The sequence below is a fragment of the Rhincodon typus genome, chromosome 3, assembly GCF_021869965.1.
Source record: "Rhincodon typus isolate 14 chromosome 3, sRhiTyp1.1, whole genome shotgun sequence".
Lineage (NCBI taxonomy): Eukaryota > Metazoa > Chordata > Chondrichthyes > Orectolobiformes > Rhincodontidae > Rhincodon > Rhincodon typus.
In genome coordinates, this window is record NC_063334.1 from 8389346 (window position 1) to 8404068 (window position 14723).

At 38.8% G+C, this 14723-nt stretch overlaps 1 protein-coding gene across 4 annotated transcripts in view; it reads left to right on the forward strand.

Annotated features, from left to right (window-relative positions):
* gak (cyclin G associated kinase) overlaps nt 1-14723 on the forward strand; it is a 111455-nt gene that overhangs the window by 26807 nt on the left and 69925 nt on the right. For all 4 annotated transcript variants that reach the window (XM_048592374.1, XM_048592380.1, XM_048592388.1 and 1 more), the window contains exons 4-8: nt 2465-2579; nt 2753-2895; nt 8272-8397; nt 10966-11055; nt 14063-14198. In XM_048592374.1, coding sequence (XP_048448331.1) covers nt 2465-2579; nt 2753-2895; nt 8272-8397; nt 10966-11055; nt 14063-14198 — 610 coding nt within the window. The remainder of the gene's footprint in view (nt 1-2464; nt 2580-2752; nt 2896-8271; nt 8398-10965; nt 11056-14062; nt 14199-14723) is intronic.

The window sequence follows — 14723 nt, forward strand, 5'->3', positions numbered from 1 at the left end:
TCCCACGTTGTATTCCATCTGCGAATTGGCCCATTCTCCGGCCCATTCTCCAACCCATTCCAGGTCCTTCTGCAGCCTCCACGCTTCGTCAACATTACCTGTCCCTCCACCTATCTTTGTGTCATCTGCAAACTTAGCAACAATGCTGTCAGTTCCTTCGTCCAGATTGATCCTGTATAACATAAAAAGTTACAGTCGCGACACGGACCCTTACGGAACTCCACTAGCCTCTGACTGCCAACCTGAAAAAGACTCCTTTATTCCCACTGTCTGTCTTCTGCCAGTCAGCAAATCCTCCATCTATGCCAGTACCTTTCTCCTAACATCAGGGGCTCTTCTCTTATTTAGCAGCCTCTTGTGTGGCACCTCGTCAAAGGCCTTCTGGAAATTCAAATAGATCACATCTGTTGGCTCTCCTTCGCTCATTAGCTTCTCAAAAAATTCTCAGTTTTGGCCGACATGACTTTCGCTTCACAAACCTGTGCTGACTCAGCCCTGTTTTACCATGCACTTCCGAGTATTCTGCAGTCTCATCCTTAATAATGAACTCTAAAATCTTACCAACCACTGAGGTCAGACTAAATGGCCTATTGTATCGGTATTGTGCCTTTAAGAGGGATTTGCCTTTGAACTGGGTTATTGTGGTTGGTCAGTGGGGAGGGCGAAGCAGATAGGTGAATAGGAAAATGGACAGGTTGGGACAGAGGTTTTGAAGCTGGTGATGCAGGCACAACCACAATAACCCCCTACCTGCATCCACCTATCTCCATCTCACCTAACCTCCCTCCAGCCCCACCCACTTCCCTGTTTATTTCTGGGCTCCCCTCCCCCCTCCCATCTTGACAAAGGGTTTTGGCCCGAAACATTGACATTCCTGCTCCTTGGATGCTGTCTGACCGGCTGTGGTTTTCCAGCTCCACATTTATTAAAATTAGGATATGGCATTTTTGTGGTGTACATTTATCCGTGCTCAGTCCTAATTTAAATGCATGAAGTTGCGTTGTGATTGGAGTTCTGCATAGAAGTGACAGAAAATTTGCCTAGTTATAACATGGAAATGGCGTAAGTGTAATCAATAAATTTGTGTCTGCCAACATTGTGGCATAGAAGAGATGTAAATCATGTATTTGTGTGTATCCTTGATTGGGAAGAAATAGCACAACGTTGCTGTCATGCTATAATGATGGTGGTGGACAAATCTCGACCTTGGTGCGATATTGTCTGTCTAAATACACATTCTGCATTTTCTAAGCAAATATATTGATCCAGGCCTGAGAAATTGACTGGATAATGTTACAAGGGAGTTCCTACTGCTGGTCTTGAGCCAATAGACTGGAGTGTGAAAACTTTATTTGAGATTACTCACTGGTTAATTTTTTATTACATTTCCCTCCCTATGTTATGTGAGCAGATAAATAATTTCCAGGTAATGGCAATGTTTTCAATCACAGGGATGGGCTGATGTTACCTCATCTTTAATGTTCCTTTTTTTCTCTGAAAATATTCTTTGGTAAAATAAGTCTTTTCTGGCACTGCAAAAGAAGTTTTTAAATATTAATTCCCAAAATATACAGAGATGTTGGTGATAAATGTCTTACTTATCCTTGAGGCAGCAAGTACCTAGAAAAAAATCATCAGCTGCTTTCCTTGATTTTCTATTCTATGTGCGTTAGAGTTTGGCTGTTAGTTATAATCTACAATAGGCTAGGAGTCTATTTAACCATGCAGCTTTGATTAATCTTGCAGATGATAGTAGAAAGAACAGGTTGTTATGGCTGGACTGAGATTGAATGTCGGTCTGGTGCTTTTTAACGTGGACCTGAATTACATATGATACTGAATAGTTTGATGGATTTAAATCATAGTATAAGTACAGTATAAAAGAAAGCCATTCAGCCTGTTGAGTCCATGCCAGTTCTCTGGAACAAGTATCTTTATAGTTGCTATCTTTTCCCCAACCATGCAGAGCAAATACAGGTTGTAAAGACTCAGAAGCAATTTACTGTTGCACACATGCAGTGGCTGAACCTATAATGGACACTACAATTCTTTTGTCTTTGATTGTATATTACTTGTTAATATACCCTTCCAATACTGGATGCTCGTTGCATGGACTGCATCTCCATCTTGAGCAATTTTGCTTAAGTAGATGATTAAGAGCTGTTTGTCATCTTGTGACCCATAACAACCATCAAAATAGTTACTATTCAGCTGTACTTTGAAAACGTTTCTGTCCTGAATATCCACACTTGAATGAGGCTTTAAGTTGGAGCTTATAGCAATATTACAAAGAGTGCAGTATCACTGCATTCACCATTTCATTTGTCGTACTTTCCTCGTGTTCTCCTGTGAGCAAGATGGTTTTAAAAGATTACACATCCATATCAAAGATTAACAAACATTAAATGTTTACACACCTTTTATAGCTTAATGAACTATATAATCCTTGACCAAGCAACTTCAGAAAAAGCTTTCAGGGCATCCAAACATTGTACAGTTTAGCTCAGCGGCTTCCATAGGGAAAGAAGAATCTGATACTGGACAAGGAGAATATCTTATACTCACAGAACTATGTAAAGGTAAAGTTAAATACTGGAATGGATGTAAAATAATTTTGCTTAATACTTTGTGGACGCTGTTTGGTTGATGTTTAATCTGACTAGATGCAAAAGAAAAGTAATTGGCTTTTGTATAGAAATTCACAACTTCATACAGCGATAGCGATTCATCAATTGCTCTCTTTTGTTCCTAGGCCAGTTGGTTGAATTTTTGAAGAGGGCTGAAGCAAATAATCCACTGCCATGTAACACAGTGCTGAAGATATTTTATCAGACTTGTCGTGGAGTGCAACACATGCACAAGCAGAAACCACCAATCATTCATCGAGATCTCAAAGTAAGGAACAGCTTTTCACCCCTAGCAGTGTCAGAATATGAGCGATATGATGATTGTAAAAATGAAGTTGCTTTTTTAAAAAAGGGCAAGTATTTGAGTTTTCTTACTTATGGCTGAATTCTTCACTACATTTTTTTTAGATTTCCAAATGCTTATAGTAAAATGTAGCAATACAGAATGAGAAGGTTCATCCATGCCCTCACGATCTCAAGGCATGACTATTTCAAGCACTGTTTGCTGGTTTCCCACATTCTATCCTGTCAACTGAGTTCATGCAACAAGTGACTTAATTCGTAGCAAATGATGTTCACTTGTCACTTGTGAATTGGCTTCTGGTGAAGCAAAGTATCGACTTCTGTTTTCTCATCTTCAAATCCCTCCCCAGTTTTGCCCTAACCTTCTTGTAACCTCCCTCAAACCCACAAGTTTCCAGAATGCTTGTAAAGATGTGTATTTCCAATTATAATTGCTTCACTATTGTTGCCTTCTTTTATGTAGATGCTGAGATCTGGAAGTTTCTATCTACACATTTCTGCCGCTCAACCTCGCTTTTCTTGTTTAGGACAATTCTTAAAAACAACCGCTTTAACCAGACTTATCGTCAGCAAATCTCATGTTTCCTTGATGCTGTTGAACTCTTTGGAAATGTTGTGTCTGTCTTGCCAAGTCAAGACTCAATTTTATGGGATTGTCTTCATTTTAGTATGAGAATGTATACTTGCATAAGCTGCAATGCTTTATTTGCATCTGAATCTGTTGTGGAGTTCAATTCATGCTTTCTTTATATGCTGGTGAACTTGAGGTACATGAATTGACTAACGTTTAATATACATTAAATGTATAGTCACAGTTTACTGTGAGGGGGCGGGGTTGGGCTCGATGGTGGTGGGGTGACAACAACAAAAGAAATCTAAAGTTTTATGACAAAACAATTTTTCTGCACTGTTTTTCTGGTGAAATTTTAATTTTCCTGTTTTTCTAATGTCCTTTTTTTCTTGAACGGATTAATTAATTTTTGCTGTTTTCCAATTTGATTGGACCTTTCCGGAATTTAGGGAATTTTGGAAAATTAAAACATCTTCTATCTCCACAGCATCTTCTGTAGAATCCTTGACAGAAGTCATGTGACACCAGGTTATAGTCCCACGGGTTTATCTGAAATCACAAGCTTTCAGAGTGTTGCTGCTTAATTAGGTAAAGGGAAGGGAAATGTGCAGGCACAGAATTTATAGGCAGAGAGATAATTGCGAGGTAATTCCAGGTGATTAAGAGTGTCAAAAGATAGTACAAATGGTGTGAGTGGAGTGTTGACAAAAAATCAAAAATAAGATGGTGCTAGAAACAAACCAAGTGGCTGGAATAACGTGATAGAGTCGCAAGACAAGGGTCTAACCAAAGTAACAAGTAATTTAAACTGCACAAGCTAGTTAAGGCAGAGCGCACGTAACAAATTATCAAGGTGATGGTGCCAAAACAGAATAGTAAGGAAGATTTTACAAACGGATTGCGTGTAGCGCGACATGAACCCATGATCATGGTTGAGGCCGTCCTCGTGGAAATGGAACTTACCTATCGGTTTCTGCTCAGCCATTCTGCGTTGTTGTGTATTTTGAAGGCCGCCCTGGAGGACACTTTCCGGAAGATCGGAGGCTGAAAGACCTTGACCGCTGAAGTGTTTCCTGACTGGGACATGCAACAATCTGCAGGCAGGCGTGTTCCCTCCCAGTTGGGGAACAATTCAGCGGTCAAGGATGTTCAGCCTCCAATCTTTGGGTAAACATCCTCCAAGGCAGCCTTTGAGATGCAAAACAGCGCAGAATTGCGGAGCAGAAATTGGTAGCTAAGTTCCAAACCCATGAAGATGGCCACAACCTTGATCGTGGATTCATGTCGTGCTACATGTAACCTCCCTATATTGTTCTGTGTTTGTAACATCTTCGTTAGACATCATCACCTTGATAACTTGTTGTGATCTCTCTATCCTAATTAGTTTGTACAGTTTTGGATTGTTGCTTTGGTTAGACCCTTGTCAAGCGACTCATTTAACTATCATGTTATTCCAGCTATTTGGTTTGTTTCTAGCACCATCATATTTTTGATCTTTTGTAATTATCTCTCTGCCTTAAGTAATTGGATCATAGGTTATCCTTTCACTTGCTATTCAGCTGGTGACACTTTACTCACACCATTTGACACTTCTGATGACCTGCAAAGACTATTCAGCCTGTTGACAATCCATTCACACCATTTGTACTATCTTTTGACACTCTTAATTACCTAGAATTATTTTGCAATTATCTCTCTGCCTACAAATTCTATGCCTGTGCATTTCCCTCCACTTCACCTGACAAAGGAGCAGTGGTCCGAAAATTTGTGATTTCAAATAAACCTGTTGGATTTTAACCTGGTGTTGTGTGACTCCTGACTTCGTACGCTCCAGTCCAACACTGGCACCTCCACATCATTTTTTGAATACTTGGATGAAATCCATAAAGTTCTGGTGACTTGCTAGCCTTTCTTCCTATGTTTTAGAACATAGAACAAAGAACAGTACAGCACAGTACAGGCCCTTCGGCCCACGATGTTGTGCCGACCTGTTATCCTACTCTAAGATCAAACTACCCTGCATACCCTACATTTTACTATCATCCATGTGCCTATCCAAGAGTGGCTTAAATGTCCCTAATGTATCTGACTCCACTACCACTGCTGGCAGTGCATTCCACGCACCCACCACTCTCCGTGTAAAGAACCTACCTCTGACATCTCCACTATACCTTCCTCCAGTCACGTTAAAATTATGCCCCCTCGTAATAGTCATTTCCGCCCTGGGAAAAAGTCTCTGGCTATGCACTCTATCTATGCCTCTAGTACTCAGTACTACTTCTTAATACTCCTCCTCTGGTGATTGCAATTGTTTTAAATTCCTCCATCCCTTTCACTGCTTGATTCACAAATAATTCTGGTATGTCATTTCTGTCTTCTACAGCGAAGACAGCCAGACACAGTCTTGTTTGTTGCATCACCATTCCCTTCTTCCCTACTATTGACTGCTCAGACACACGATCTAGAGGACCTACATTCCTTTAGGTACTCTTGTAGTTTTTAAATACATGTAGGTATTTCTATCTAGCATTCTTTAATACTCTAATTTCTTCCTACAGATTACTTAATAGTCATTCCTTGCTGGTTTTTAAATTCAGCCCAATCTTCTGACTTAACACTAATCCTCGGACAATTACATGCTTTTTATTTCAACTCCGTTAATTAGCAAATGATGGTGCATCCTTCTCCCTAAGGCTGTCTTTCTCTCTGGAATGTATCTTCACAGACTGTTATGAAATAGTTCCCTAAATATCTACCTCTGCACTTCTGCAGCTTACACCTTAGCCTAACTTCACAGCTCACTTGAGCTAGCTCCATCTTCGTACCCTTGTAATTGCCTTTGTTTAAGTTTAAAATACTAATCATAGTTTTATTTTTGGTTTCCTCAAGCTGCATGCAAAAATCAATCATGTTATGACCACTGCTGCTGGAGGGCACCTTTACAATGAGGTTGCTATGAGACTAATTTATTAATCCTCCCTCATTTTACACTACCCATAGCTAGAATAGTCTGCTCTCTGTGGTGAGCTCTAGAATGTCTTGCTGTTGGGAATTGTCCTGAATACATGCAATAAACCCATCTTCCAGACTACCTTTGCTGATTTGATTCATCCCATCTATATTTAGATTAAAATCAGCCATGAATATCTTTCTTAAAAGCTGTGATTATTTCTTAGTTTCAAAGAAAAGTCATATTGGACTCAAAATATTTGACTGTTTCTCCCTCCATAGATCCTGCCAGATCTGCTGGTTTCTCCAGCACTTTGTTTTTAATTCAGATGTGCAGCATCCACAGTGTTTTACATTTATCCTACTACTTCTTCCTGTGTTCTCCATTCCACAGCATTATTACAACTCCCACAATTGATTTATTCCCATTGCTATTTCCCATCTCTACCCAAACTAATACAATATCCCAGTCCTTAGAACTAATGTAACTTCTCTCTATTGTATTAATGGCATCCTTGATTAATACAGCTGTGTGTCCACTCTTTTCTTATTTTCTGTCATTCCAAAATGGCATGTATCTTTAAATACCTAGTCCCATCATTAGTCACCTTGCAGCCACACTTCTTTTATGGCTGTCATTTCATAGGTACTTATTTCAATGGAGGATTGGTAGGCTGAGTTGGCTGGTGATGGCGCAGGTTCAATTCCTGGACTGGAGGAGGTTGCCATGAATGGCCCACCTTGCCTGAGGCATGGTGACCCTCAAGTTAAACCATCACCAGTTGTCGTTCATAATGAGATTATGTCAATCTTACCGTTTACCTTAATCATTTCTAATTGAGCTGACAAGTCATCTCTTTTGTTCTAAACACTATGGGCTTTCAGATACAGAGCTTTTAGGTTTTTGTTACTGTTTTGCAAACTCTAGCCATATGTGCTGTCATACATGTAAACTTGTATCCTCTGTCTCTTCCTCACATGCTCTGATTATTATTGTTATTACTACTACACAGATTAGTGGGGAGGAATTTCTTCTCAGAAGGTGGTGAATCTGTGGAATTCACATAAATTCAAGTCAGAGGAGGACAGATTTTTAATCAACATGGGATTGGGAGTTATGAGGAAAATGCAGGAAAGTGGAGTTGAGAATTATCAGATCATAAAGGATGGGCTGAATAGCCTCATTTTGCTCCGACATCTAATGGTCTTATAGTTGGGCTGATGACCTGTGCTGTATAATCTTACAATTAATGGAATTCACTAGTACCTTGATTCTTTTTCTTCATTGCCAAATGTTGAGATATTTTGGAATTACTGAGTCTTGTAAAATGTTACTCACCTATCAGTTTTGGTTTGATATACTAATTATTTGAACTCTCTGACAGAACTGAGTTGTTTTTTTTATATTCATCTCTTAAATTGAATCCCAAATCGAAGGATGCAGTTTAATTTCACATTGAGAGCTGACTCATGTAGCTTTCAGACTTGGTATTTTTTTCCACCTTTCCGAGCAGTTAATGCTCTGCAGTTATAAATATGCTTATGGAATGTCCCACTGTCCAGAAAGAAAACACTGTTATGAATAAAAGCAATTTTTTTGTTTGTACATTGCAACAAAAGTAAGGCATGACTAAATCAAAAATGTGTAGGCCCCTTGGAAGTTTTTCCGGTAATTCCTTGGAAAAGTTATGCCTACATTAGTTTTATTTAAAGCATCACCCACCATAGATTTTTCAACTAAAAACCCAACTTAATTTGTTGGTATCACAGTATCATAGTTGCTGATCTTACTTTTGCTCCATTGTTTCTTCTGTAATACAGGTCGAAAACCTCTTGGTCAGTCATCAGGGCACGATTAAACTCTGTGATTTTGGCAGTGCCACAAGTATAGCACACTATCCTGACTACACCTGGTCTGCACAGAAAAGAGCAATGGTGGAAGAAGAGGTACTTGGTACTTTAATTATTAGTTAAGAATATCTACTGAATGTCACAAATCTATACAGTAACTATGACCAAAGGGAAAGTACTAGGGAAACTAATGCGGGGGACTGGGTGAGTGCATACCAATCAATATTTATCCTTCAGTTGGCATCATTAATGTGGCTAAAACAGGCTGGTTGATCATTGCTGTCAGTCAAATCTTGCTGGGTGCATATTGGCTATTGTATTTCCCTATATTACAACTGACAACATTCCAATGTACTTAACTGGCTGCAAAGAACATAAGATGATAAAAGGTACCATAGCAGTAAAAGTGCTTGAATACTTAAAGTACTATTACAATAGTATGTAAAAGGGAAAAACAGATTAGAAAGATGTAAAATGAAAAGGATAAGTGAACCCAATGTAGGGCCCTACAGTTTGAAATGGGGACACAGAGAATGGAAAGCAAGGAATGGCAGGGTAATTAAACAAATACTTTGGGTCTGATTTAATAGAAGAAGACATAAATAACTAACCAGGAATGCGAGGGAATCAAGGGTCTAACGAGAATGAATAATTGAAGGAAATTAGTATTAGTGAAAAATTTGTGCTGGAAAGCTGAAAAGTCCCCAGTGCCCGATGATCTGCATCCTAGAGTACTAAAAGAAGTCCCCAAGAAAATAGTGGATGTGTTAATTGTCATCTTCCAAAATTCTGTGAATTCTGAAACAGACCTCTCTGAGAGTGGCAAATGTACTTCATTATTTAAAAACAAAGTAGACAGAAAGCAGTGAATTATACATCAGTTAGCCTAACATCAGTCCTGGGAAAAAGCTAAAGTCTATTATAAAGGACATGATAACAGGACACTTAGAAAATATGATTGGAATTAGACAAAGTCAACATGGGAAACATCTGACAAACTTGTTGGAGTCTTTGTGGATGTACTTTTATTGTATTATTGTGGCTGTCAGCTGTAACTCATTTGGTTGCACTTGTGCTTCTGTGTCACGTTTGCAGATTCAAGCTGCCTGTCGAGGCTTGATTTACAAAAATCAAGGCTGACTCTCTAGTGCAGTATGAGAAAATATTGTGCTGTCAGTGGTGCTTATTTTGGATGAAAAATGAAACTGAGGCCTATCTGTCTGCACACATGGATGTCAAAGTTGTCATGGCACCATTTTGAAGAAGAGCAGAGGAGTTACCCTAATGGTGTTTCAGACATCACACTTAGATATCCATATGTTGAATTAGGCAGTAAAAGATTTTCAGAGATTTTGAAAGGTTTTATCGTAAGTCTGTAGTCTAGTACAAGCATCAGTTTTCACTTTCCCTTATCGTCCATTTCCCTGTCCAGAAACTGATAGCCTGCTGAAGAAGTGCTCAGTTTTTAAAATGTGAATGAACCTGCTATCAAATTACCTAATCATCTAATTAACAAACACTATCCCTAGGGACAGTGTAACCAAGAACTCAGCTCTTTTTGTTTGCTTTTTCATTCAAACTTTTATTAACAAGTTTGCTGATACATAAATCTTTGGAAGGGATCAGATTCCTCAGCCACTGTTTATAGATGCTTCAACTCCTGTAGTCAGCTAACTTCAGAATAAGGGCTAAGGTGGTGTTGTGGGCTCAATTCCCTCCAGCTACTGTTTTCACGCAGGATCCACAAGGACAGATACCAAGTACCGACCTCTCCATCTTGGTCTTCCTACAGAGGGAGCAGGTGTACTTGGCTTGTTGACTGATTGTGATCTTCTGCACCAGTTTGCAAAGGTTGCTACATAGTAGGTTTATTATTTCTTCATGATCCCAACCTTCTTCATTTACTTTGTCACCTGCCTGTTTGGAGCAGAGCAGAACTCAAATGTTTTTTGTTGAGAGTTCAGTGTCTTTTAATGCATATATAAAACTTCCACCAAGTCACCTGATTTGCTAGTTAAACGAACAATTGACAAACAGTGCCCAAGCTCAGCTTTTAATATCTTTTAATGAATTTGTTCAGACATGTTATTACACACTTCTAGACGAGGTGAACCTGTGCCTCCTGGTTCAAAGGTTGGTACATTGCACCACAAGAGCCCTTAAGAGAGCTTTACTCTTTTTTACTCATCAACTTCTTCAGGGATGTTGTTACACTTCTCTGGAACAGGTTCGACTTGAACCTGGGTCGGGGTAGTCTGACTACCTGTCAACCCTGGAGCTGATCTGTTTAAGACTTAAGGCTGTATTTCTAATTTGGCTAGTGTCCAATATCTATTTGTAAATCAGAATCCAGTGATTCTGGTTGTTGGTTTGTGCTTCAGTAACCTAAATGGAGCACATTACTCTATGTCTGGTCTGGTCATTGTTTGTAAAATCTTAACACGGCTTGTGGGATTCATATTTCATAATTTTAGACTTCTGTTTGTATGTGCTGTTTTGTAACCTCTAGCCTTATAATCTCTAGTAGGAATTGATTTATCTTCTGAAGTAAAATGGAATTATGTTGTCAATGATACTCCTACTAAGCATCAACGTGTATTTTCATTTCAACCATGACGAATAATGAAACATAAAGAAGCTTTTTGTTTTGTCTTTGTTTACCAGATTACAAGAAACACAACCCCAATGTACCGGACACCAGAAATAATAGATCTTTATTCCAACTATCCAATCAATGAAAAACAGGATATATGGGTATGTTTGTATTTGTTAATTCAGTTTTGCATTCATTTGCGAGACATGGAGATTGCTGGTACAGCTAGATTTATTGCACATCCTTAATTGCTTTTCAAAAGCTATTGGTGAAATGCCTTGAATACAACTAAGTGTCTTGCTAGTTGAAGGTTTAACAATATTGTTGTGGACCTGGAGCCACTTGTAAGCCACGTCGGCTAAGGACAATAAGATTTCTTTCTCGAAAGGATTTAGTGAACCAGATGGACTTTTACAACAATCTAGTAGCAGCATGGTCACCGTGTCTGAAGCTAACTCTTGATTATAGATTTATTCAGTTAGTTGAGTATAAATTATCCAGCTGCTATGGTGGGATCTGAACTCTTGTCTCTGGATTATTAGATGAGTCAAACATGCTCTGTCTTTTATAAATCTGTGCTAGTTCTTCAAGCTCTAATTGATTTGTTTGTAAGATTATGGCAAGTCTTTCTGTTATCTTCACTCCCAATTCCTTGAACAACCTGAGATGGAAGCTATCTAGACCAGGTTACTTATCAACACTAATCAGAGCCAACATTTCAAGTACGCTTTACTGAGAAATTTTCATCCCAATCATTACCTCTGTCATCTTCATATATTCTGCTATTTTGTCAGCATCCTCTCCTCAGTAACAGATGCCAGTTACTTAGTAATGGAACTGACCTTGCCCTGTGACTCTATGCATGCACATATCACCTTCTTTGATCCTACAAAGGACCACTCCACCTTACAGACCTGTTTGTTACTTACATGCCATTAGAAGCTTTTTGGAGTTGTTTTTGTTTTAATTGCCATTCTGTCTCTGCCAGTCTTATTTCTCTCTTTACTTCCTCTCTCAACTTGTATTTGGCTTGCTTTTCAGTTGAAAAATTCATCTGACATGCATTCATCATAATCTCCATCTCCCTTTTCATCTGTCGTTGGTTCCCTCTTAGCATCCTTGAAAGATTTTCTCTTTACCATTTGCTGTTCCATTACTCGTCATTGTGTCAGTTTTTACTTTCCTTTCACCCTGGATAGATCCCTTCTTGTTCCACTAAAGTTAATCCTTTATGCAAGTTCTAGTTCCATTTCTCCTTGCTCCTCTCCATTACTAATCTAAACCTTTGGTACAGTTTCCCCCATGGACCTCTTACTTTGAGATTATGCCCTCTGATCCTAGGTTTTCCCACAAGATAGTCAAGCCCCCTAAGAATCTTATATGTTTCAATAAATTTGTTTCCTTCTCTCCTGAGCTCCAATGAGTGCAATCCAAATCTTCTCAATCTCTCCATGTAAAAAAGTCCAGAATCAACCTCGTGAATCTTCTCTGGGCTGGATCCAATGCCAATATATCTTTACTCAGAAAAGGGGCTAAAACTGTGCTTGTTATTCCATTTGTACTCTGGGAAGTGACTTGCATAGTTTCAGCAAGGTACTATATTTTTATAGTCCATTCCCTTTGAAATAAAGACCAACATCCCAATTACCTTCCATATCCCCTGCTGAACTTGGATACTAGCTTTTTATGATTTATGCATCAGGACTATCATATCCTTCTTTGCTCCAGAGTTCTACAGTCTTTCTCCATTACAATAATATTCTGCTTTTCCTTTCTTTGTGCCGAGGTGCACAACTTCATGTTTTCCAACATTATATTCCATCTGCCAGTACTTACTTAATTTATCTATATATCTGTCTGTAGACTCTTTGTACCATCCTCACTACTTGCCTTCTCATTTAATTTCATATCACTTGAAAACTTGGCGATAGTACATTTAGTTCACTTACCAAGTCATTGCTATATATTGAAAAATAATTGTGGCCCCAGCACTAATCCGTGCGGTACTAGCGACTGGTTGCCATCTTGAAACTGTTCCCTTTACCCAACTGTACCCAATTCTGTCTGCATGTCACTATTCTACTCCCAACACCTTAAATTTATTTTATTAATTAGTCTAACGTACAGTACCTTGTCAGAAGCCTTCGGAAATCTAAATTTATCACATCTACTGGTTCTTCTTTATCTGTACTGCTTGTTATGCCCTCAAAGAATTTTGTCAGGCATGATTTCCCCTTCGTGACACCACACTGACTCTGCTTGGTTATTTTATGTATGTCTAAATGCTTTGCTAAAACATCCTTTATCATAGACTTTAACATTTTCCCAATGACAGATGTTAAGATAAGTGGGTTACAATTACCTGTTCTTGTCTTTCTCCATTTTTTGAATGTGTGCTACATTGCCAGTTTTCCACTGGCACCTTCCCTATCTCTGTAGCTATTTTCTTTAATATGCATCTCATCAGGTTCAGGGTACCCAGCAGCATTTATCAATAATACCATAAAATGGAGGAGAGTAAGTCAGCCATTAAGCCCATTGAATCTGCTCTGCCATTCAATGAGATGATGGCTAATCTGATAATCCTCAACTTCACCTTCCTCCCTTTTCCCCATAACCCTCGATTCCCTTATGGATTGAAAATCCTTCTATCTCAGCTTGAATGTATTTTATGACCCAGTGTCAACAGCCCTCTGCAGTAAAGAATTGCAAAGAGAGAAGAAATTCCTCCTTATCACTGTCTTAAATGTGCAACTGATTTTTCTGAGATTATGCCCTTTGACCCTTGACTCTCCCACAGGGAAAACAGCTTTTCTGCATCTGCTGTATCAAGTCCCATAAGAATCTTGTATGTTTCAATTAGGTTGCCTCTCATTCTTCTTTATTCCAATGAACACAGGCACTATCTATTTGACCTCTCCTCGTACGACAGTCCCTCTTTACTTATCAGCCCAGTGAACCTTCTCTGGACATCTTTCCTTAGATGTTCACAGTATTCCAGGAGTCGTTTACCAAGTACCTTGAATAATTTTAGCAAAACCTCCCCGAATAGAAAAAGGCAAATTGACCTGCAGGCAAGTACCTGCTGATAATTGCAGTTGTGCATTGAGTTAACCTGTGTAATTAACATGGAGCTTTTAGTGAAATGTATTTTGTAACTTTCTTTAGGCTTTAGGTTGCATCCTCTACCTTTTGTGCTTTAAGCAGCATCCATTTGAAGATGGTGCTAAGCTTGGAATAGTAAATGGAAAATACTCAATTCCTTTGAATGATACCAGATACACTGTTTTTCATGATCTTATTCGTAAGTATCTTTTGCAAACTACATTATTTCTCAGTTCAATGTTCTGGATTCATTTTGCAGATATGTTACTGACTCGTTGACTCACAAATAAAAGTAAATTATTGTTTGGTTATTTAGCAGCAATGAACTTGGGTGTGGGAGTGCACAGGGTTAATCCTGTGGTGTGGATTCTTTAATTTGTAAAGTAGCTAGAATAATCTGGGCTTTATTTTATGAATGACACTCTTTAACTATTGAAAACGTGATAAAATGGTATAAAATACATCTAGCAACAGTAGCATTACGTCTGTATTGTGTCATAAGGACGATGTGGAGGAGAGTTAGATGGATAAACTTGCAGAGGGTTTTCTGGTACGTGCTGAGGAAGTAACTGAAGACAGGTGCCATTAGAAGAGTGAAGAAAGGCTAGAGGCGTAGAAAGAGTTCAGAGTGAAGTGTTGTAAAACTGGAGGTGGTTGTAGGTACAGGTGAAATCGAGGCCATTCAGGAAATGAAATTCAAGAATGAAAATAACAACTTGGTGAA